Raw genomic sequence first — 24,953 nt, 5'->3', positions numbered from 1 at the left:
TTAGACAAGAATGATGAAAAATGAAGTGCCTCTCGGCACTCAGCTCCTCTTTCTAATCTCTTCCCCAAAGCTGATGTTGCTGCTAACTGCCTGGTAACAGGATCCTGGAAAAATGATTGATTTTTAAGAGCGTTCCTCCCTTAAATTTGAGCAGGTGTTGAGTAAGGGGTGGGAGGGTTCCAAAATTAAGTTCCATTCCTGACAGTCATTACAATTAACATGCTTAAACTACTAAAACATTCATTACTGAAATGGCCTTTCAAACTCCCTGCCAGCAGAGACATAGGTGACACCAGCATAGGTAATGTTCACTAAATGTAAAGCATAACATTCACATTAACAGCCTAATGCCAGTTGGTGGGTGGGTGTGGTTGCAGTCTAGGGGCATAGAATAAAAAGGTTAAACACCTACAAGCTGCAAAATGGTATGGGTGCTTCTTTCTCGGGTGAAGGGATGAAGGTACCTGCTGTTCCATGACAGGTGCTGATGAAGATCACTGAGAATCTTTCACATCCTCTCTTGCAGGTGAAGCAATGATAGCAATTTGGCACCACAAAAGAGCCGAGGGTAGGAAATAAGGAGGGCAGAGTATGACAAAACCATAATTACATTGCATGTAGAATGTCCTTTGGCTTTGAGCATGGTTTGTTCAATAAAGCATTATTTGAATAAACCATGGTTTCATGTGATGTAAGAATGGGCTGCTGTCAAGAAATCACTGCCTGTCCTCTTCAGGAAAGTGAGGAATGATCTTTTCAGCATCTGCTACCTGTGTTCTTGGATTTTTATCACAAGCACTTGCTGGTTAGTTGTGCAACTCGAACCACAAATACTCCAAGGTAAATCCTATTGAATTCAGTGAGACTTGCTCCAGGGTAAATGGGATTAGGATTGTAGCCTCAGTGTATGTGCAGGTACCAGTAATTTGGGAGCACCAAATTAATGTTTGCTCCTGAATAATAAAACTCAAGACTTTGCCTAGATAGTTTGCAGTAGTTTAGTTCTGTTAAAATAAAGGAAGAGTTTGTCATTTCACTATGCACTTCATTTTCATTGGAATAAGGTAAATTTGTAGCTCAGATGTAAGCCCCTATTTTACACACAAAAGCCCTCAGTCTTCAAAACGGGGAATCTTCAGGTAAGGCTGGCAAAGACTCCCATCCTAAAACACAGCAGAGAAGAGCTCCCCAACATTTTTAGCCCTAGAGGCACTTCTGGAAATTAAACTTGTGGGCATCACAAAATAACCATTTCACTAGAAAAACAGGAAATGCTATCAGAGCCCCCTAAAATGGATCAAAACCCCACACCCCAAAACAGACAAAAAGCAGACAGCCTGCACAACAACAATGAAAATACAAAATGGGAGGGACAGGTGCCAAAGGCTATATATGCGGTGGCTATGCTGCCTGTGAACACATTGGGGACCCCTTTACATTGTGGTAGATCAGTGTTTCCCAAACTTGGGTCTCCAATGTAAAAACTGCCACAACGTTGGAGTAGAAAACTGCAAGGGTATGTTGTCACAAGTGTAACATATGCACACACACCAAGACCATCTGTTTAATAATAAACACTTTAAAACTATACCTTGCCATGCTCTCTATAATACAAAGAAGGTCAACAAGCAAGGAAGGAAGGCCAGCCTCACTGGGAGGAGAGACTTCCTCCAGCGACAAAACCTGACAAAGGCTATTGGTTTACACATTTCACATGCAATTCTTTTAATGGACAACCCTGTATATAACAATATCGAACACTGGGATTCTAAATAAACCTATGCCTGTCAGGCAAGTAATTATGCTGGTCCACTAATTAGTCTTCAGAAGCAAGTTAATAATAATATTAATAATAATAAACTATGAGAATTTTGAAAGCTCTCACAAGCTGTGACAAGGTCTGGCTTACTTGATATAGCAAGCCAATTTGTGGCTGGCAAGGGCCGCGAATATGTGTGCAGCCTACCAAACAGGAGGGTGTGTTTTTTAAAAAAGTGTTATAGTCTAAATGTTATATTTTACCAATTTAAATTGAGAAACCTGCGTTATTGGGTGGCTGATATAGATACACTAATATGGCCCCCTAATTAGCTGCAGAAAAGGGTGGGGCCTAACATGCACTGCATCTGTAGGCAGAATCCCACCTGAACTCCGATCCTGTCCCCTCCCAATTCGCCTCGCCTCGTGCCTTTAGCACCTTCATTCATGGTTTCTCCCATTCATTCTCGCCCGCTCACTCCCTTTCCTTTTCCTTGCTCCGTAACTAGCAGAAGTTCCTCCCATGCCCGTTGCAAAGTTCGGAGCAAACGACCTGGCAGAGCTCTCGCCCGCGCCTCCCTCCTTTTCCCAGGGTGCTATTTTTAAATAGGACACTTGCTCCTTCTCTCTCTCGTTTTCATCCCAGCCCGAAAGGGGGTGGCGGCGGTGGGTGTCTCTGTCCTCCATAAAAGGGTCCTGCAAAGTGGGCAGGGCTACGTGGGTTTATTTTCGGAGCAGCTCCAGGGATCCGATGGCCTTGTTAGGGCAGCTGTGACCTTTCTTCCCGGAGGAGGGTAGAAGGAAGGAGGCTGCGGGAGGAGAGCCGGAGAGGCTCGCCTGTCCAATGGGGCTTTGAAGAAGAGCCTGGCACCGCCCGCGCAACTAGCCGCGGGGGCCGCAGGAGCCCCGGGAGGGCGGAAGAGGCGAGGGCGCAAAGCGCGCCATAGGGGAGGGGGTCGCGGCGGCGGCGGCGGCCGGGGAAGGTTCAGCAAGGATCTATACCCTTCTTGGCTCATAAAGGGGCCGGATGCTGCCGGCGTTTAGAAGAGGCTGCGAGGATGGTGTAGCAGAGAAAGGTTACCTTGCAACTAAGGTCTTGCAAAGGCTTGCCTCTTGCCCATCAGGGCGCTTGGAGAGAGCGCACGGGATGGGGAGGCCCGCGCCTTGCAGCTGAGCAGAAGTTTAGCCTTCTCTGCTACCTCCAAGGCCGGTTGGTAGAGTTTTCCTTCCATGCCTCCACACTTGACAGGCTAGCGTTGCCAAGCCTTGGGGGGCCCTGAGTTTTCTGAGCCTAGGAACAGCTTGCTTGCCACCTCCTCGCAGCCTCTTCCCTAGCTGCCCCTTCCCGGGTGAGGACACTGCGCCTGACCCCAAAGGTGGCCCTCCAGCATAGCTTGGCTATGCACCACCACCTGCCGCTTCCACTAATGGAGAAGTGATCTGGCCACGTAGGAAGGAGGGAACGAGCCAGAGAAGAGCACAGATCCCTGGCTTGACAGCATGAGCGGTGGCAGGTTTGACTTTGACGATGGAGGGGCCTACTGCGGGGGCTGGGAAGGGGGCAAAGCCCACGGGCACGGCATCTGCACCGGGCCCAAGGGCCAGGGCGAATACTCGGGCTCCTGGAACTACGGCTTCGAAGTGGTGGGAGTCTACACCTGGCCCAGCGGCAACACCTACGAGGGCTACTGGTCTCAAGGCAAGAGGCATGGCTTAGGGATCGAGACCAAAGGGCGGTGGCTTTACAAGGGCGAATGGACACACGGCTTCAAAGGAAGGTATGGGGTCAGGCAGAATGTCAGCAGCGGGGCAAAATACGAAGGCACCTGGAATAACGGGCTGCAGGACGGTTATGGCACCGAGACCTATGCTGATGGAGGTAAGCCTGGGCGGAAGGAAGTCGCTATCCAGTGGGCTGTTTTCTCTCTGGGCTGCAGGGTGGAAAGCAGGGCAGGGCAGGGCAGGGTCCTGGGAACCAGGGAATGTGATATGTGAGCTAATGGCTGTGGCTCCTTCAGCGGGCAAAGAATTCAATTCTGATCCCTCAACTGATGCAGGACAGGTGAGATTAAGGCCCTGTCCTCATCTTTCCAGCAATGCACGCTTTATACAAAATCTCAGCCCAGCATGCCTGTTTGTGCACAAGGGCTCCTAGGTGCATAGGCATGTGGGCGCACTTGCTGTTCTGCTAATGTAACTGCTGAATGAACCATGCTATCTACGTGCTTAAAAGAAAAAAGGCTTCAGGTCAAAAATAGCCCATTCCCAGTGGCGCTCCTTAGTGCTCAGAGGTTGACGTCACAATGGGACCATTGCTTGGATTCTTCTGCAGTGCGAGTTGTGTGCCATCCAGTTGTTCACTGGATGTGTGGTCATTCCACAGCCAGATCTTGCTGCTTCGTTGACCATCTAGTGTGCAACACCGAATGCATCCAAAAGTGGCCGGCAGCTTCTGCCCATGGCAGACGAGGTAGAAGGTGCTGTTGAGATAGTACTGCTTGCAAAAAGGCAACTTACTGGATTCCAAACCTGATGGTTGTCTTTATGTTGTTTGTAAGAAAAGTCTGCTGGACCAGGCCAGTGGCCCATGTAGACCAGTAACCTGTTCTCATAGTGGCCAACCAGATGCCTATGGAAAGGCCGGCAGCAAAAGTACGTGTGTGTGCACTTATAACCAGTCACAGAGTTTACCCTGGTCTAGGGACATTCCTCTTTCAGACATTGTATAGGTGGCTCAGAAATCACTTTTTAGAACAGTAGTTCAGTTTTCCCTTTAGGAAAAGCTGGTGCAAACTTAAGAGCTTAAATACCTTCCTTAACATGGTGGTTCCTGAAAAGAAATAGATAAATCTGAGACTAACGGAGATATGTTTGGCCATTCTAAAGCAGACTGTGGCCTAATTAGACAACTATTAGTACTTTTAATACATAATCCGATGGGGATTTATCGACTGTTGTAATGACTCAAGATCTTCGTTCAGCCCAATTTGTCCTTTCTGTTTAGCAAGCTCATTTTTTCAGGGCAAGCATGGAGGGAGGGAGGGGAGAGCCCTTGTTGAACAAATGCTCAGCAATTGGTGGCAAATAGGGAGAAAATGTTCAGCAGCAGGTGATAAGATGCTGTTATTCCTAATGTGTCCGTCCCCCCCCCCCCCGTGCAAGTTCATCTGAAATCTTAGGTCCTGTTTGATTTCATGTATGTGAATCTATGTGGTATACATTGCATTAGATATGCCATATGCTGTGGTGGGCCTGTGTAGCTCTCCTATATTGTGGAGGACAAGCAAAATGCCTGCCGTACTGATGGATTGTGATGTGAATGGAGGGCTTATATGCTGCTGTGGGTTGGAGATAACATTGCACTTCCTGCATGAGCGTCCTTTGCAAAGACTGGGTCATGCCATGTCAGGAGTGGAGGTTGGGTTTTGCTCTCCTTGCCTTGCTCTCCCCAAGCGGAGAGCTTACCTTTCCTATGGGACTGAATGGAAGACATTCACTTTTACCCAAAGGATGCATTTATGGGTACCATTGGGGGAAGGGCTAAGACTGTTCCCAGTTGATGATGTTTCTGTCCTGGGAATCAAGCCATGTCCTAGCTGTGTTCCAATCCTGGTCTTGGTTTTGTTTCTTGGTCACGCTAGCAGGGCCCAAGCAGACGGGGCTGGAGGAACACTTTATGTGGGCTCACCAGTCTATGGTTGAAGACCCCAAGCCCATAAAGGTAAAGGTACCCCTGCCCGTATGGGCCAGTCGTGTCCGACTCTAGGGTTGTGCGCCCATCTCACTTAAGAGGCTGGGGGCCGGCGCTGTCCGGAGACACTTCCAGGTCACGTGGCTAGCGTGATGAAGCTGCTCTGGCGAGCCAGCACCAGTGCAGCTCACGGAAACACCGTTTACCTTCCCGCTATAAAGCGGTACCTATTTATCTACTTGCACTTAGGGGTGCTTTCGAACTGCTAGGTGGGCAGGAGCTGGGACCGAAAGACGGGAGCTCACCCCGCTGCGGGGATTCGAACCGCCGACCATGCGATCGACAAGTCCTAGGCACTGAGGTTTTACCCACAGTGCCACCCGCGCCCCTCACCCAAGCCCATAACCATGCAGCAAAAACTGGCAACTGAATTGCAAATCATGTTTGAGGATGCAGTTTTATTTCTCTGTACCTGTACAAGATGCCTATATCTTGTGAGATTGTCTGGAGCCGATCAGAAGCAGTGTTAGAATAGCAAGCAATATTAATGTGCTGCAAGCCCATGCCCTCCTCCAGAACAGAAAGTTCTAGGACTCACAGACAGAAGTGGGCCTCCCTACCCTATGCAATATGATCTCTCGAGAACTACAAGTCCCAGAGTTCCTTAGCTCCTGATGGCATATCCTCTATAGATAGGCAGGAGGAGCCAACAGGGTGCGGCATCTGAATGGCAAGACATCAAGAATCCAGGGACAGCTGGATTTACAGGCCCCCAAGCACTTGGTCTCTAGACTGGGGTGGCAAAACCTTTTTCCCTCAAGGGCCACTTTGTCTCCTGGTGAACTTTCTAGGGGCCACATTCCAGTGGTGGGTGGGGCCAGAGGCAAAAGTGGGTGGAGCAACAGGTATGCATTTTCTTCCAGCCTTCCCCCTCCTGGAATAGCAGTACAGTGGTACTGTACCTCGGTTAACATACGCTTCAGGTTACATACACTTCAGGTTACAGACTCTGCTAACCCAGAAATAGTGCTTCAGGTTAAGAACTTTGCTTCAGGATAAGAACAGAAATCGTGCTCTGGCGGCGCGGCGGCAGCAGGAGGCCCCATTTGCTAAAGTGGTGCTTCAGGTTAAGAACAGTTTCAGGTTAAGAACAGACCTCCGGAACGAATTAAGTACTTAACCTGAGGTACCACTGTACTTGCATCTTAGGGCGGTATGCAATGAAAACAGATATTTTACATCAGGCAGAAACGTAAGGAATTACAACAAAGGGACTGAAAATTGTTTGGCAAAGACTTCTGTTGGAGGGAGAAGGAGGATAATGTTTGTACGATTCCCAGATAAACATTGTTTGACTCTGTACAGACAATTATGTTATAAACTGGCTGTTATCTATTAACAAATCTGTTATATGCCCCCATTTGCCAAAATGAGTAGTTTACAAAAATAAGAGCAATACAATAAAAATGTGCAGATGCAACAGATTAAAACAAAATACAGTATAGAGAGGCTACCTGGGTCTTTTGTCATGGTGCAAACATGCTCTGCATATCCAGCACCACCCGTTTCAAAGCTTAAATGCAAACCAAAACTGAACTTGCTTTAATTTAAGAGTGAGGAGTTTTATATGGCAATATAAGCAGTTCATCAGGGTGTCAAGCAAACCATGTCAATTGTTGGGAGTGGCACAAATGGGTCTGAAGCTGTAGGTTTCGGAATGACAACTTTTGTTCCCGTTCCTAGAGATGTGTGTTAGCAAGGGTTACTTAGGGGCAGGGAAAAATGCACTTTGTACGTGCCCAGAGGTGCTGCCTTACTCTCATGTTCCAGCCATTCAAAATCAGTTCTGGAGTTGAGGTCTGGCAAGTTCTCTTTACTCAAACACCGTCAATATGTGTATAATAATGTGCTGCATTACTGGGAATTCAGAAAGCGACTCCATCCACAAAGCTGTTTGGAATCTGCAGAACTCCAAGGAGATTGAACGGTGAAGCTGCAGCGGCTGCATATTTCTTACAGTGGTTGAATATTTCCTTTTCTAGTCTACCATAATGATTGCTGTACTTCATTTTTGTGCTCTTGTCCAGTAAGTGGAGGTGGCTATTTTTTCTGTTTAATTACTTAACTTGCATAAAATAACCAAATAAAACTGAGCCTGCAGAATAATAGTAATAATTTTTTCTGCATACTTTTTGTGGGTTACAGGCTTTTGAATGTTTTCTGTCTTCACACACTTGTAATTTTGTTCTGTGAGTTATCTTTCTTTTATAGGAGACCATTTCTTCCAGATGTCTTTTGAACTGCTTTGTAAACTAGCTTCCATGGTGATTGATGGCTTTAACCAGCACTAAAACCAGTGGGGGTAGATTTGGCATTGAGATTTTGCAGGTGCTCATATGGCTCCTGCCAGCTCCTTCAATAGGAGAAGCCAGAGAAGAAGCGGTGGAATGTAATTGCATGGCTATTTCCCCTCTCAAAATACTAATAAGATCTTTAATGGGTGTCTTTGGTAACAAGCAGTATTATGAGAGGTATACCGTCCAATGAGTGCTATTAATAAGTATTGCATAGTGGCTAAGGGACTGAACAAGGACATCTTTGCTTCACATCTCATCTCGGCTGCAAACCCACTACGTGGCCTTAGGGAAGCCACTATCTCTCAGCCTCAGCATCCCTGCGCAGAACCTGAAAATAACGAGTAGAGTGCTGCGACAAAATGTTGTAGCTTATCCCCGGTGTGTGTGTTACCTGAACTGGAAGTGGAAGTGTGAGTGGTTGGCACCTAAGACCCTGAACTGGAACTGGAAGTGTGAGTGGTTGGCACCTAAGACCCAGCTTCTACTTGGAGTCTTACTTCATGTGCAAAATTTGTTTTGTTTTATTTTCAGTTTTTGAACATTTAAAATGGCAACTAGTCTGCATGTCTGCATGCAAGTCAATAGAGCGCGAGGATTCTGCATGCAACTGAGTGCTTGATTTGGTCTGGAGGAGGTCTGAGGGGACAGTTTTAAGTAGATTTATCTTAGTTGCAGCCTGAGATGTCCCAGTAATTTTTTACTTTGAGTCTAAATTAAGCTCCTCCTCTGAGCTCAGTATTAACAATGTATTACATAGTAGGGCTATCTTAGGCTGCTCTTTCTCAACACAGCCTTGAAACCTGCAATAGGATTATGGCAATGAACAACACCTTAGAGTTCTTGTATATTATACTCAGCCCAACCTGCAAAGAGAGGATAAAAACTTTGTTGTAAGACATTCTCTCGGTTTCAGACCAAGCTGCGATAGGGGCTAATACTTCTGAAAAACCACTCAGTGTTAAGTGTGAATCACCCTGCAGAGCTGCCATAAACCAATCTCTTAGACACAGCTCCTTCTAAACCTGTATTGTGAGGAGAGTTAAAAGATAAAGGAACCCCTGACCGTTAGGTCCAGTTGTGGCTGACTTTGGGGCTGCAGCACTCATCTCGCTTTATTGGCCAAGGGAGCCGGCGTACAGCTTCTGGGTCATGTGGCCAGCATGACTAAGTCACTTCCGGCGAACCAGAGCCGTTTACCTTCCCACCAGAAACGCCGTTTACCTTCCCGCCGGAGCGGTACCTATTTATCTACTTGCACTTTGAGGTGCTTTCGAACTGCTAGGTTGGCAGGAGCAGGGACCGAGCAACGGGAGCTCACCCCATCACGGGGATTCGAACCGCTGACCTTCTGATCAGCAAGTCCTAGGCTCTGTGGTTTAACCCACAGTGCCATTAAATCAGAACTGTCTGATCCTGAGCTGAAGATAAAAATTCCCAGGTTCAATCCAAGCATGCCCAGGTGTGTGTGTGGGGGGGGGGCAGAGATCCCAGGAGAGATGCTATCAGCCGCTGACTGTATTGGCTGGCACATAACACCATAAAATTATTGAATAATACTCTGCACAGGCAGGAATCGTGGTTTCTTTTGCCCTAACAAGCAATGCTTGTTAAGCTACCTTGAAGCCACGGTTTGTGGTTGGATTAGTGATGGTGGTTTTGTTAGGGTAGAGGAAACCACAACCCCAGGTTCGCATGTTATGCCAAGCTAGCCACTTTGTGGTTTCCCTGCTTGCAAAGTAGGAGGGCTTCAGTTGCCAGCATTTAGCTCATGTGCTTTCTGGCCTAGCTTAGTGCTACATTCAAACACAACCAGCATTTACCATGCTGGATAGACCAGGGTAAGGGTGCCTTTTGCCCTCCGGATGTTCCCAAACTACAACTCCCACCCACTTCACCAAGCATGACCAATGGCTAGGGATGATGGGTGTTGCAGTTCAGTAATGCCTGGAGAGCCAAAGGTTCTCCATACCTCAGATACACCCAGTGCCGGATTTACGTATAAGCTAAACAAGCTATAGCTTAAGGCCCCACTCTCTTGGGGGCCCCCCAAAAAAATTAAAGGAAAAACAACAATGTACATTTCCAAAATATGATAAAAATAAAATAAAATAAAACCTACATACAGCAACAGTGTTTTGTGTTGTGTAGGCTCCTATGAGGCAAGTAATGGGCCCTGTCTGCTAGCCTGCTCCCTAAAATATCCCTGGTTTGCTCATTTCTATATATAGGGTGCCTGCATTCTGCATGGACTGGTTGCAAGGCAACATGTGCAAATGGCTTTAGATACCTATTAGGTCCATAAATTACCATATAGCATATATTCAACACAAAAAACAGCAACAATTAGTTGTTGACAAAGGACAGTTGGACATATAAAGAGCCCCATTACCTTCATTAGCTTAGGGCCTCATCAAACCTAAATCCAGCCCTGGATACACCAATAATCTGATGATATAAGGGAGCTTCTTACATTTCTGATTCCCAATTTTCCCCTTTCATTCTCTTCCATGGGATATTTCCTGACATCAGATGTACAGTGCTTAAGTTTATAATGGTGCGAGGGTTTGGTCGTTCTTCTAATTAGGAAGTTTTTCCAACTCCTTGTTTACTCGCTTTGCTTGTCCCCACGCTCCCCACAAGCTTTCTTCAAGTGATCTCTGGGATGCTTCTCTAGGGCACTTGGGAATTTTCTAATGGTAAAGTGATTCATTAAGTTGACAGTTAAATATTTCACCCTTGGAGATCTCTGCTGCTATTTTGAAGTGGTTCTCATGGGAATGAAAAAGAAAGAAATTCTAGTGCTTATACTAAAGAAATTAGTCTCCCCAAAGACACCTGTATCGGGGAGAAATTTTACATTTGTGACAGGAGAAGGAGATACTATAACATATCACAACTGAGGGAGTGCAGGAATTCCTGTGGGAACGTTTTCACAACTTTATGATTTGTTTATTTATTTGTTACATTTATACCCCAGCTTTTCTCCTCAAGGTAGTGTACATAGGTCTCCTCCCCCCCCCCATTTTATCTGCACAACAACCCTGTGGGGTAGGCTAGGCTGAGAGTGAGTGGCTGGCCCAGTCAGCTTCATGGCTGAATGGGGATTTGAACCCTGGTCTCTCAGGTTCTTGTCAGGCATTGAAACCTCTACACCACACTGGTTTCATTTTTTAAAAAAACACACACATATAGGGCTCAGATTAATAGCACCATCCTATACATGCCTATGCATAAGTTAGCTCCATTGAATTCAATGGTGCTTAATCCAAGGTAAATTTGTGTAGTCACAGTCTGATAGCTAGCTCATAATCTGAGCCTTTTAGCGATATGTGGGACACTGGAGTGTTTGAGAAGCTTAGGAAAGGGAAAATATAGTTTCCCTTTCCCACTCTACTGAAACATCCCCCTCGATTTTCCTTTTTTAAGAGAAGAAAACCCTCAGCTCTTGGCATTCTGCGATTCAACCCTCTTCAATATTCCTTAAGTCCTAAGGCTGGAGGAATGAAGCTTCCGGAAGTTGCTTGTTGGGCTTTTCTCAGGGTTTCACTTGTGAATTTGTTCACAAATCATTACAAATTGTTGTTTAAAAATGAATATGCTTTCCTCATTTGAATCAGTGTCCTACCCTTTCCTTTGTCAATAGTTTCACCTAAACACTGATTCTGATAGTACTGATAATAATAATTATATTATTTATACCCTGCCCATCTGTCTGTGTTGCCAAGTAGAGCTGAGAGGCTGAGAGACTGTGACTGGCCCAAGGTCACCTCTCCAGTGAGCTCCATGGTTAGGAGTGAGGATTAGAAACTGGGTCTCCTAGGTCCTTCACCTTAACCACTACACCACACTGCCATTAAAATTGTCAGCACACAAACAGACAAGGAAGGTTTCTCTCACATCTCCATTCGTTCCAGGGATTGATTTAGAGCTGAAACACAATTCAACAGCCAGCAAGAATGAAGAAGCTGACAGGCCTGTGTTCCTCTTGGCTCGGCCTTGTCTACCAAAAGGCTTTCACAAGGAAAGGATTTCCTCAGAGATGCTTTTAAATGCAGATAGCAGGGTTTAAGGCTGGGGCTCTCAAAGTGTGTGCTCTGCCACTGAGCAAGTGTCTTTTCCCATCCAGAGCTATTTAACCTTAGGTGACCATTTTATGTTTTCGTGCCTTTCTTTCTGGGCTCTTTCTTGTCCTTTGGCTTCTTAGCTTCCCCAAGGATTATTGTGCTTTGCTAACATGACAGAAATCGCTGGCAGTCTGTGGCTATAAAAATACCCCATGGCCATTTGCCTGTGAGAAAGCAAATCCTTGGGGGAGCTAATTCTTTTATACTGGTAATAAATATTTGTATTTCTCCAGCATGTTTCGTCCCAGGATACTCTAGCTGAATGGGGATTTGGGTGGTTGGTTGCAGAGCTGGTGGTTTACAAATTTGGGGAGTGAGGCTCCTAATAGCAAGTGATGGATTGAGCCAAAGTGGGTTTCTTTGGGTAGGTTGCTAGTTACTAGGTAACCACATCAACAAAAGGACGACAATCAAGGGAGAGAGAAACTCTGCTGTGAGGGAAATTAATGTTCTGAGGCAATTGGTGGGAAGGAACTACCGTAGCTTCCTTCTGGGGAAGTGTTCAACTTGGCTCCAGCAAGGGAACTTTTGCTGTATTTCAATTAGTTTGGTATTAGGAATACACAAACTTGCAACAAAAAGTTGTTCAGGGTCCCCCCCCCCCTCCTTCACATCCACCCTTTCCCTCTGGCTTGTTGGTATCACTCCTTGAAATGTTGGGCATGAACAACAAATACAGTCATGAATGACACACGTCTTTCTGTTAGTCTTTATCCTTTGCAATTGCATATTGCATTCCAGTTTAGTTCTAACTTCATTTGTACAATAATGTATGCTCTGATTCTCCCTATTTATCTGGTAAAACACTATTGATTCCTTCCAGAGAAATGTTACCCCCAAATTATCTGAATGACTTTGCCCCCAAATATCTGAAAGACTGCCTCTTCCCCTTCAGACTCTTGAGCAGGGGTTGATAACAAGTGGCCCACAGGGGTCATTCAAACGGCTCCCGAGCCGCCCCCGAACTGAGCTGCCCGCTTGGTGAGTCCCCGCGCGCTGATCTAAACCAGCACAGAGCGGGAACTCACTTGCGCGGCGCCAAAAATCGCATCTGTGGAGATGCAGAAGCCAAAAATCACATCTGCGCAGACCCAATCCAGCCCACGGAGCAATCTCCGCGGGGGTGAACCAGCCCAGGTGAGGTAAACCTTGCCGAACCCTGCTCTTGAGTGTTCAGCTTAGCAATGGTGCCCCTCTTAGTTGTTCCACCACCCACAGAAGTTTGGGGGTTGGCAGTCTGGGAGAGGGCATTCTCTGTGGCAGCTCCTAAGTTGTGAAATTCCCTCCCTACATAAGCGCGCCTGGCACCTTCATTTCCATCGTATGCTGACAACATCCTTCTGGATGTCTAAAAAGAGAGGAGCCGAGGATTGGAGAGCAAATATTCAGATGCCCTATTCTGGCAAAAAAAATAGCAGGGGTTTGCAGCACCCATACCCAGCCTCTCCTGAAACTTGCAAAACTGCCCATGGTGAGTAACATCTCTGGGTAGTTCCCTCATGCCACCAGAGAACATCTCCAGCCACAGAGACAGTGTACAGATGCTACCTTTGGACTCATGGTGGAGGGAAAATTGTATTTGCTGAATGGGAAATGAGCACACAGTTCATTTCCTGCTCAGCCAACATAAGGGGCCATTTTGTGGGTGATTTTGGGAAGGCTATTGCAGCCTGAATAACCATGATTTCATCCGTGTTCTTCAGGAAATGTGTAACTAACTTCACTATTGCTCTTGATTGTAGGTACATACCAAGGCCAGTTCACCAATGGAATGCGCCATGGTTATGGCGTCCGGCAGAGCGTCCCATATGGCATAGCAGCTGTAGTCCGCAACCCTCTAAGGACCTCCCTTACTTCGCTCCGTAGTGAGCACAGCAATGGCACCCTGTTGCAACATGACTCCCCATCAGCAAACCTGGAGAACTTTCCCATGACACCTACGATCACCCGTGGTGGCTTTGCTCTCAGCCTGTACGCGGATGCTGATGCGGGCAAGCTGAAGAAGGGAGGGCTCTTCAGGCGGAGTTCCTTGTTTGGGAAGTTGAAGAAATCCGACTCTAAGACTTCCCTGGCCAGCCAAAGGAGCCGACTCAGCTTTCTCAAGAGCGAGAGCGGGATGAGCTCCACTGGTAGCGATGCCACCTCCACAGCTAGCCTAGGAGAAGGAGCTGAGGGAGAGGACTTCCCGCCTTTTGACGCTGATATTGATGCCACCACGACAGAGTCCTATATGGGTGAGTGGAAGAATGACAAGCGCTCTGGGTTTGGCGTGAGTGAGAGATCAAGTGGCCTGAAGTATGAGGGTGAATGGCTGGATAATGTACGGCATGGATACGGTTGCACCACTTTGCCTGATGGTAAGAAGGAAGAAGGGAAATACCGAATGAACGTCCTGATCAAAGGCATGAAGAAGAGGGTGATACCTCTGAAAAGTGCCAAGATAAGGCAGAAGGTGGACAGGAGCCTGGAAGGGGCTCAGAGGGCAGCAGCCATCGCCAGACAGAAATCTGAGATTGCAGCTTCTAGGTAAGAGCCTGAGGCTTGACATTTACCATGTGAAAGTAGAAGGAATCATCCAGAGTTTCATTTTTAATTGAATAAGTGTTCGCAATTGATGCTTAAGATACGGATGGGCAACCTTTGGCCCTCCAGATGTTGTTGGATTCCAACTCCCCATCACGCCTAGCAGCATAGCCCATAATCAGGGGTGGTGGGAGATGTAGTCTAGGAACATTTAGAAGGCCACAGGTTCCCTGTCTTTTGTTTAAGAAATATTTGTAGATAAGATGTACATTAAAATAAATCTCCATTTCTGGCAAATTCTAGTTTTGGGCAGATGAGGAAATCTAAAGTTCCGAGAAACTAAATAACATAGTTAATTATGGCTAGGACATGAAACTTACTGTTTTTTGATATGTCCACTGCACAATGATGGATGAGGAAAGATAAATCCATTTTGTATCTATTAAATATACTTGTGTAGAAATAAGATGTACATTAAAACAAACCTCAATTTCTGGCAAATTCTATTTCTGGGCAGGTTTAAAATTCTGATAAATGGAGCAACATAGTCAATTACATCCATGAGATAAAACCTACTATTTTCTGACATGTCTACTACACATTGATGGGTGAGGAACTTAAGAAGGATAACAAAGAACAATCTGTTTGGTGTTATTGAATTTAGATATGTCTCATGACTGATTACATATAGATCAAGAATTGCGTATCATCAAGGAGCAATCGTTTTGGGAATGATGCATTTGGTGAGATCTGACAAAATGTGAAAATAGAAGTTGTGCATTTTAGGCAGACCTTGGTTCCTGTGTCAGCACCATCCTGTTGGGACAGGCAGCACCAGCATTATATCTAGCCAGGTTATCTACCTTGGATCATTCCTTTGCAGCTGTGTCTTTAACCTGCCCTACATCTGATGTCATAGGGGGCAAGTTATTGTGACTTGGGAAAACCTTGCAAGATTAATTAGGGCCCCTGCTGGGTCTAGTTTGGCCCTGGGCAAAAGGTACATCATGCCTACTTTATCTCCAGTCTTAAGGCAGGGAAAGGCACCATTTGTGTGAATAGGACTTTTTAAAATTAACAGTAGGATTTTCAGTGGGACACTGTTTTAATCTGTCTCATCTTAACTGCCATCACCTCTCGCAGGGGGTGGGGGTGGGGATACACTTACACACAACAAAGTAGACTTAGGAAAAAAAGTTCCTGTTCAACGTGACTGAGGAGGACACTGGATCTAAAGGTGTCATGGGCTGGATAACTACTGCTAGCCCGAGTGGGAGGCTGTAAACCTAAGTGGACCAGTGGGCTAAAGCAGATTCATATGTTCATTCCCTTGGTATTAGATTTAGAACACCCACCCACCACACACACACAATTGATGTTTTAATGTCCAGTAATGAAATCAAGGTATTTTGGGCCCTGAGTCAGTACTTAACTTTTCTTTTATATTGGCGGGCTTCCATCCATCATCCATAACAAAAGTAGTCATAAACAATAAATACAACATTAAAAATGCTCAACCAAACTGGATAATTTCCACATAAACCACAAGATCTAAAAACAACAATAGCAACCCCCTAACAAAACACCACAAACACCCCAGCCCAAGAGTCTGTTTATTCTTGGCATCTGATCATGGTTTGTTTAGTGAGAAACATCCCACAATCCTGGATCTGGGCAACATGGTAAGCCAAGGTTCAGGGTTTGTTGTTCTAGCTCGTAGCTGGGAAAACAGCAAAGTGGAAGCATGCATTGACACACTGTTCATTTCTGGCCAACGAGAAATAATCCCCATTAAAATTAAGGAGCTACATGAGAGCACTACCACACTATTGCAATGCTCCCTTTGATTTCAGTGGGGGTTGGGCAAGATAATTTCCCAGTTGATTGTGCTCTTTAGGATGAAATCCTTTACCCACTTACTTTAGAGTAAGAACTCACTGAACTCAATAGGACTTAATTTTGTGTAGACGTATAGAATCACACGGTAATGTTACCTATAAAGTGCTGTGAACACTGATAATAGATACATAGGTTTATGGTGTTATTTGGCATGTAAAATACTATGCACACTGCTGGTGGTATAGAAATAAATCACAGCCACCCACCAGATTTGCCTAGTAGAAATTTATGCGTCTTGGCAAGGTGTTAAATGAAGGGTAGCACATCTCCAAGGTAATAGATCTTGCCACAGAAAAGGTCATTGCAGGTTCTTTTCTGCCAAAGGCACTAATGTTCCCATGAAGCATAAATGAGGAATTATAGTCTGGGCTAAGCTTCATCTTACTTTGATGTTTGTTTCTGGCTCTAGTTACTCATGCAAGTGGACGCGGGTGGCGCTGTGGGTTAAACGACAGAGCTTAGGACTTGCTGATCAGAAGGTCGGTGGTTCGAATCCCCGCGATGGGGTGAGCTCCCGTTGCTCGGTCCCTGCTCCTCCCAACCTAGCAGTTCGAAAGCATGTCAAAGTGCAAGTAGATAAATAGGTACCGCTCTAGTGGGTAGGTAAACGGCATTTCCGTGCGCTGCTCTGGTTTGCCTGAAGCGGCTTAGTCATGCTGGCCACATGACCCGGAAGCTGTACGCCGGCTTCCTCAGCCAATAAAGCGAGATGAGCACCGCAATCCCAGAATGCATTAAATGGCACTTTTCTTAGGAAAATACATGGAAAAGAAAATACTGTTTTTCTATGTGCTAAAAAATAGGAGTGCACCACTCACAACCAATACTACTCATAGAAACATGGAGTTGGAGAAGGTCTTGTAGGTTATCTAGTCCTGTTCTTCCCAAACTATCTGATGGAGTGGACCAACAAATCTCCCACTCCTCAATGTGCCAGTGACCGGTACAATGTGTGGACTCTGAAGCATCCTACCCAACCTGGGCTGGGTTAAGTAGCCATTGTCTGTGGACCACTGTTTTGAGTATCACTGACCTAGTCAAACCCTGCGCAATACAGGAATTTCAGGACACCCTCGCACTTTCTATGGTTTGCCTCTTTTGTAGCCTGAACTCCTTTCCCTTCCAACCAGGAGGAAGAAAACATGTACAGGTGCCCCCCCCCATGCATTTGACTTGTACGCGACTGTGCATAAGTGCGGTGCTGGGAAATATGTAAATACAGTGGTACCTCGGGTTACATACGCTTCAGGTTACATACGCTTCAGGTTACAGACTCCGCTAACCCAGAAATATTACCTCGGGTTAAGAACTTTGCTTCAGGATGAGAACAGAAATTGTGCTCTGGCAGCGTGGCAGCAGCAGCAGCAGGAGGTCCCATTAGCTAAAGTGATGCTTCAGGTTAAGAACAGTTTCAGGTTAAGAACGGACCTCCAGAACGAATTAAGTACTTAACTTGAGGTACCACTGTAATTCAATTCATACTCAGAAGTGGCGGAACAGAGCTGGAAAGTTCTTGTGGCTTGTGTGGAGCCCGAAGAGGACTTAAGTGAGGGTGAAGGAAGCCCCGAAGAGACTGAAGGCACAGCAGGGCTTTGTTTAGCCTGCTCAGCCTCCCTATCTAGAAGCTGATGTGTAGGGTAGCGGAGCTGCAGTTGCCACTTGCCTGCATGTCCTTCAGCCTCAGAGGTTCAATTCTATTTGTGGATATTTTTGGATATTGGATTTTTGATTTGGACTGAACAGAAGTGAAAGAGAGGGTGTTTAAAGAATGTTTAGAGGGTGCTCCCCACTTTATGCAATTTCACTTATGCGCATGGGGGCTCAGAACTTAAACCCCATGTAAGTGGGGAGTTGCCTATATCTGGTCTACAGGAGAGTTAAAATGTGGGTAGGGGTGGTTGAAGGGACGTGGGTGGCGCTGTGGTCTAAACCACAGGGCCTACGGCTTGTCGGCGGTTCAAATCCCCACGATGGGGTGAGCTCCCGTTGTTCAGTCCCAGCTCCTGCCCACCTAGCAGTTCGAAAGCATATCAAAGTGCAAATAGATAAATAGGTACCGCTCTGGCGGGAAGGTAAACGGCGTTTCTGTGCACTTCTCTGGTTCGTCAGAAGCGGCTTAGTCATGGTGGCCCCATGACCCAGAAGCTGTACACCGGCTCCCTCAGCCAGTAAAGCGAGATGAGCGCTGCAACCCCAGAGTCGTCTGCGACTGGATCTAACAGTCAGGGGTCCCTTTACCTTTACCTTTAGGGGTGGTAGAGAAACTGAATTCAGATTCTCTTCAAGGCAAATCTATCTAATTCACAATTTCCAAAATAATATGCAAACGGAAACACAGCCATCTTTCAAAATTTGCACATCTCAGTTTGCAGGGCAATTCTCTGGCAAAGTATTGTGTACAAAAAAAGCATATACTCGGGTAAACTGTGTACTGAAATGCATAGGTTAGTGAAAATAACATTAAAATATATTACTTTTGGGAAATTGCTTTGCCAAAATGTGTATCTTAAGGAACATTGCATAAAAATGTATATTGTAGGAGAAATTCTCTGGTGAATTTTCATGAAAGTTTTCCGTATTTTTTTTCTAATTGCAAACTGATGGGGAAATGTGGAGAACTGGAGACTGGAAGAATAAGAAACTGAGAGAAACCAAAACTGACAGAATGGCTGTTTTCATTTATTATGTTTCTATGCCGTGATTCCACAAATCACAAAGCAGCTCACAAATAATAAATAAACAATAATGTAATGGAACATCACAATGACAACATAAATCCTATATAATAATTAATTAACAAATCATCCGTGAAACAATTACATATCATCAGTAAAATAGTCATATTCTTTAAAACACAATTAACTAAATAACTAAAAAATAAGCTAAACAGCAAAAACACAACAAAAGTCATATTATAAGATTCACAAAGGACTACAGGACTCCTAGTCCACAAAATAATATTGACATTAGCAACCAAAACCTAACTAAGCACTGTTGAGTTGGCACACAGACGCATACTCCTCACCCCTACGTGTGCATTCAGCTTCCTTATCCTTTTGACCCTTTAACTCTTAAAACTGAGCCCTCATCTCTGCTTCATCTATGTTTGGAATAGGCCTGGGCTCTGATTAACATGGGCAATAATGGTTTAGGTAATTTTTAAAGAATCTGTAGCCGTGGGATATGATGATCTACATCCATATTAGCACAGGAGATGCTGTCTGATTTTGCCGATTCTTTGCTTGTGGTCTCTTCCACAGCATGCTGGAAAAGTCATGCATATAAAGTGTTGCAAGGCTATAAATAATGGTGTTGGAGCTGTTGAACTGCTGTACAAATGCTCGGCAGTTTATAAAAGGATCTTTTTATTATACACTATTTACACTTCAAATCAAAGGGGGAACTCTGGTGGTTTACATCAGAGATTGGAATGCACTCCTGGTGGAGCGGGGGACTCCATCCCTCCCTTAGCGCTGCTTGGACATAATTTCCTATTAAGGAAACTTTTGAGCAAGGGGAAATAGACACGTAGAGCCATTTTCCTCCTCCTTGCGTGTTGCACAAATGCAGCTGCTTGAGACACTTGGAAAGAGGGCTTGCAATTTCCATGCTAGCAGCCCCTGCTCATCTCACTCTCTTGTGAATTAGCCCTTGAGTTTCGAGACCAGGCATGTTTCCCTTGGGAAACGTAGCCAAATGTTCTGTTTATTTGCTTTTATTTTAGATTATCACAACAAACAAAACAACTTGCCCCAAGACATTGTGCAATAAATTAGTTGGAGTCAATCAAAAAAAGAGATACCACAAAGTCAAGACGAGCAAACGAAAAGCAGTGTAAATCAGCCTTGAATTCAATAGTAGCTACAGGTGACAAGCCATAGGTGACAAGGTGAGTGCGTGGAATTCCATGCAGAATCAGGTGAATGCTTCCAGAGCAGAAACAAAGTGGGCTGCTGGAGAATGGAAGTTCTCTTCCTCTGTGCCCAGCATAGAAAAACAGTAGGCTGCTGCAGGACGGTCAGAGCAGTTTGATTCTCTCTGCCAGCCTCCAGCAGGCTAGCAACATTTATGCAGGCTAGTATATTTTGTGGGCTTATTTACACGACTGGTATAAATTCTTAGCAGCTAACTAGATTTAAATAAAATCATCATCATCATCAACATTCCTAAAAAATAGAGACCAGCTCAGACAGGCCTCATTTGGAAAAAATCTCTGCAGGATAGACTTCAGGATAGATAAGGTTTTAACTGGCATCCTCAACAACCTGGCATCAGGAAAGGGTGGGACAGAAAGCCAGGCTTTCCCTAATGATTTAAACTCAGGTGTGAGGAATATCTGGCCTTCCATATGTTGCTGAACATCAACCCTATCATCAACCCATCAACCCTATCATGCATGGTCAATGGCTAGGGATGATAGGACTCATAGTGCAGCAACATCTGGAGGGACAGGGTTCCCTAACCTGCTTTAACATGTGTTTGTATATTATGTAGCCAAATGAGCTGCTCTGGATATTATTATTGATAGGTAAAGGTAAAGGACCCCTGGACGGTTAAGTCTAGTTAAAGGTGACTATGGGGTTGCAGCATTCAACTCACTTTCAGGCCAAGGGAACTGGCGTTTGTCCACAGACAGTTTTCTGGGTCATGTGGCCAGCATGACTGAACCTCTTCTGGCGTGACGGAATACCGTGACGGAAACCAGAGCACACAGAGAAGCCGTTTACCTTCCTACCACAGTGGTACCTATTTATCTACTTGTACTGGTGTGCTTTTGAACTGCTAGGTTGGCAGGAGCTGGGACAGAGCAACCAGAGCTCACTCCATTGCGGGGATTCGAACCACCAACCTTCCAATCGGCAAGCCCAAGAGCCTCAGTGGTTTAGACTACAGTGCCACCTGCATCCCGTTGCACCAGAAGCAGTTTAGTCATGCTGACCACATGACCCTGAAAGCTGTGGACAAACGCTGGCTCCCTCGGCCTGAAAGCGAGATGGGCGCCACAACCCCATAGTTGCCTTTGACTGGACTTAACCGTTCAGGGGTCCTTTACCTTTTACCTTTATTATTGATATTATTATTATTAAAATTTGTATACCAGACTTAATCTGAAGATCTCAGGGCAGTTCACATCATAAAATACAGAAGAAAAAATAATAAAAACAAGAAAAAACCAAGAAGAAGAAGAGTTTGGATTTGATATCCTGCCTTTCACTCCCCTTCAGGAGTCTCAAAGCGGCTAACATTCTCCTTTCCCTTCCTCCCCCACAACAAACACTCTGTGAGGTAAGTGGGGCTGAGAGACTTCAAAGAAGTGTGACTAGCCCAAGGTCACCCAGCAGCTGCATGTGGAGGAGCGGAGACTCGAACCCGGTTCCCCAGATTACAAGACTACCGCTCTTAACCACTACACCGCACTGGTGTAGAAAAACAAGAAAGAAAAATCCATTTGAGGGTAGACCACTGAACTAATAACCTTGCTGCTACGTATTTGTTTGATTTGGATAAGACTGTGGGATATATATGCTTTACCGCACAGCCAGTGTGATATTGTGGCTAGAGTGTCAGGATTAATTTGAGGACACTGGATTCAAATCCCTACCTGGCTATAAAGCCCATTGAGTGACCTTCGGCAAACTGCTCACACTCAGGTTACTTACGTTCAGCACAAGGTTGTTGTGTGAGTACAATGAGAAATATATGCTACTTTCAGTTGCTGGAATAAAGGGTTAGATAAAATTATGATAAATGAATGACACATACTTCTTTGATTTCCTTCCTAAACATCATGAGGGATATCCAGTTTTAGTCATATTCAGAGCAAACCTACTGAACCAATTAATTTAAGGACCCTTCCACACTTTTGTTTGTCCCATGATTTCTAGTATTCTGTTACGGTTGACATTTTTCAAAAACAAAAAATCAGCCCCCCCCCCAAGTTGTTGATCTTTTTTTAAAACAACCCAAAATGTGTCCTTGCCTAAGGTCCAGGACAAAGTGCTGCCTTTTGGAAATTAGCCCAGACGTCAGTTCCAACTTTGAAATCCTGGTAATGCCTAGGAAAATCTGGACATACGGTAGCCCTAATTTTGTTTCGATCTGTTATCATGGGTCTGAGAGGTGTCCTCCCCGCCCCCGACACTTTTCCCCAGGAAAATCCACTGCTCACTTCTGAATTGGACCAAACGTCAATCCACAGAAAAGCCAAAGAAAAAATTTCCTCCTTCAGAACCAGTTCTAAAATAGCTCATGAACAGGATTTTAGTACTTTCCTGGGAGTCCTATGATTTTTCCAGTTGTCTCTCCAACTTTGAGCAGTGCACTTGCAGTTTTATTTTTTTAGTTTACTTTTCCTTGTTTAGTGATCAAACGATATACGTATGTGCAAAACACTTTTTTTTGTGTTCCTACTTGTTCATTTTGATTGGTTGTGATGGTCCCAACCACAGCTTTATTTTCTGTCTTTAATAATAAGTATTAAATAATACATATTGGAAGGGCTCCTTTTGTATATGTTGAATGATTGTCTGATTCTTTGGTTTTCTGATTCTCTGCCATAGGTGGGCAGAGCTGAAGGTGGAGGCAACATGAAAAGCAGACTATTGGTTTATAGGAAGAATTAATGGGAAAACACAGGGTTTCAGGGGGGTCTTTCTTCACTGAAATCTGAGGCAAAAATCACAAGTCGAAACACCAAACTGAACATGGGGCAAAGAGGTACAGGCTTAGGGAAAGCTGGGCCCCAAGACTAAGGAGGAGGAAGATGACAGTCAACGCCACTTAGTAGTTGTAAGTAAGAAAGCAGGCAGGTGGGGGCTGACTGAGGGCACATCAGGTTGGTGGTAAAGGTAAAGGTACCCCTGACCATTAGGTCCAGTCGTGGACGACTCTGGGGTTGCGGCGCTCATCTCGCTCTATAGACCGAAGGAACCAGTGTTTGTCTGCAGACAGCTTCTGGGTCATGTGGCCAGCATGACTAAGCCGCTTCTGGCAAACCAGAGCAGTGCACGGAAACACTGTTTACCTTCCTGCCGGAGTGGTACCTATTTATCTACTTGCACTTTGATGTGCTTTTGAACTTCTAGGTGGGCAGGAGCAGGGACCGAGCAACGGGAGCTCACCCCGTTGCGGGGATTCGAACCGCCGACCTTCTGATCGGCAAGCCCTAGGCTCTGTGGTTTAGACCACAGCGCCACCCGCAGTGTGCAATTTGCCCTGTTGGGCCAGCTTCTACTGCCATCTAGCTCATTACTATCTACCTGTGACTGGCAGCAGCTCTCCCAAGTTTTCAAACCAAGGTTTTCTCAGCCTTACTTGAAGATGCTGGGGATTGAACCTATGACCTTCCGCATGCAAAGCGGACTCTCTTTCACTGCAGCCTTTCTCTCTACCATTTTCTGCCCTTCAGGAAAAAAATCAGGTATAATATAAAAACATGTCTACGGACACCAAACCTCTGCTGCCCAGTTTGTATGCTTGTTTTTTGTCTGTTTGAAGCAAGTTGTTTAAAAGGATCGAGTTTTAAATCCTAGCCAGCTTTTCCGTCCGTTGGTGTTGCCTGTCTCCATGGGACACGTTGCACCCGCCCTTAAAATAACAGAGCCGCTCATCTGCCGAGACTTGAACTGCAGCCCTCCCTCGTATCACTTTCCTTTACTCTCCTGGCCAATCATGCTCTTAAGCAATGTTAACTTATATCTCCAGTGTGCTCAGCATTTCAAATCTACATTACATAGGCAGGAATGAGAGTCTCCTTGGGGGACACTGGTGGAGCATGGTGTAAATGACGTGTTGAAAGTGCTGGTGTCAGCAGAGAAGGCCCTGACTAAATAAGGGTATGCATTGCAGTAGTTTACCTAACCGACAGGAGAATGCAACAGCCAAGAGCTTACATGTTTGTCTATTAAGTACAAACCTGTTCAGGTGGATTTTATTCCTATGTTTCCAAAGTACTAAAGTAATGGCTTTGTGTAGATTCTGTGCTGTGCTCATAGAATAACATGACAAAACATTCAGCTTCCTAAGAAATTTGTGCTTCTTTGTCCTTTTCTCCTGGAAAAGGAAGTTTCTACTGCTTATTGCAAACAACAAGTTGGAGTTTTATTAATTCTAGGGGCTAATGGTTGGGAAATAAAAATGGAAGTTCTTAATAAAGGTTCTGCCTTCGCTGTCCTTCCCTTCTCTTGCTTTTCCTTGCCTGCCCTTTCCCCTCATGATCCTTTCCAATAAATGCTAATTCATAAAAGCTGAATATTGCACTCGGAATAAATTATGCAAATCCATGTTATCTATACACATTTATAGGCCTTCTTATGATTGCACAGTTTGGATTTTCCTGAAGCAGAAATATGGTTGTTTTTTGGTATAGATTAAGGCATCCCTTAAATCCGCAGGGAACCTCGCCCCCCTTCATCTGAGTGCCACATTCCTTTCTGGGGTGCCAAGTACCAGTGGGATGGAGCCAGAGGCAAAAGTAACTAGGCAAAAGTGACTAGAGCAATGGATGTGATTTTTTAAATCTTTGTACAGTAGGTTAGTTTCCACATAGATTTGCAAACTCCTTTCCATCCTCTGCCCAAGCAAACAAAAAGCACTATCAGA

General features: G+C 45.2%; 1 protein-coding gene across 4 annotated transcripts in view; it reads left to right on the top strand.

Moving 5' to 3' along the window:
* The first annotated feature begins 2,408 nt into the window (after nucleotides 1–2,408).
* The window catches only part of JPH2 (junctophilin 2), a 68,055-nt gene continuing 45,510 nt past the window's right edge, over nucleotides 2,409–24,953 (top strand). Inside the window, exons 1-2 of one of the 4 annotated variants that reach the window (XM_081867666.1) lie at nucleotides 2,409–3,637; nucleotides 13,673–14,164. In XM_081867666.1, the coding sequence (XP_081723792.1) occupies nucleotides 3,259–3,637; nucleotides 13,673–14,164 (871 nt within the window). In that variant the 5' untranslated portion in view covers nucleotides 2,409–3,258. Of the gene's footprint in view, nucleotides 3,638–11,790; nucleotides 11,949–13,672; nucleotides 14,457–24,953 lie in introns of those variants that run through there. The other 3 variants (XM_081867663.1, XM_081867664.1, XM_081867665.1) reach the window with 3 other exon arrangements.

The sequence above is a fragment of the Podarcis erhardii genome, assembly GCF_964252035.2.
Source record: "Podarcis erhardii genome assembly, chromosome: 6".
Taxonomy (NCBI): domain Eukaryota; kingdom Metazoa; phylum Chordata; class Lepidosauria; order Squamata; family Lacertidae; genus Podarcis; species Podarcis erhardii.
This window is presented reverse-complemented; position numbering and strand designations above follow the sequence as displayed.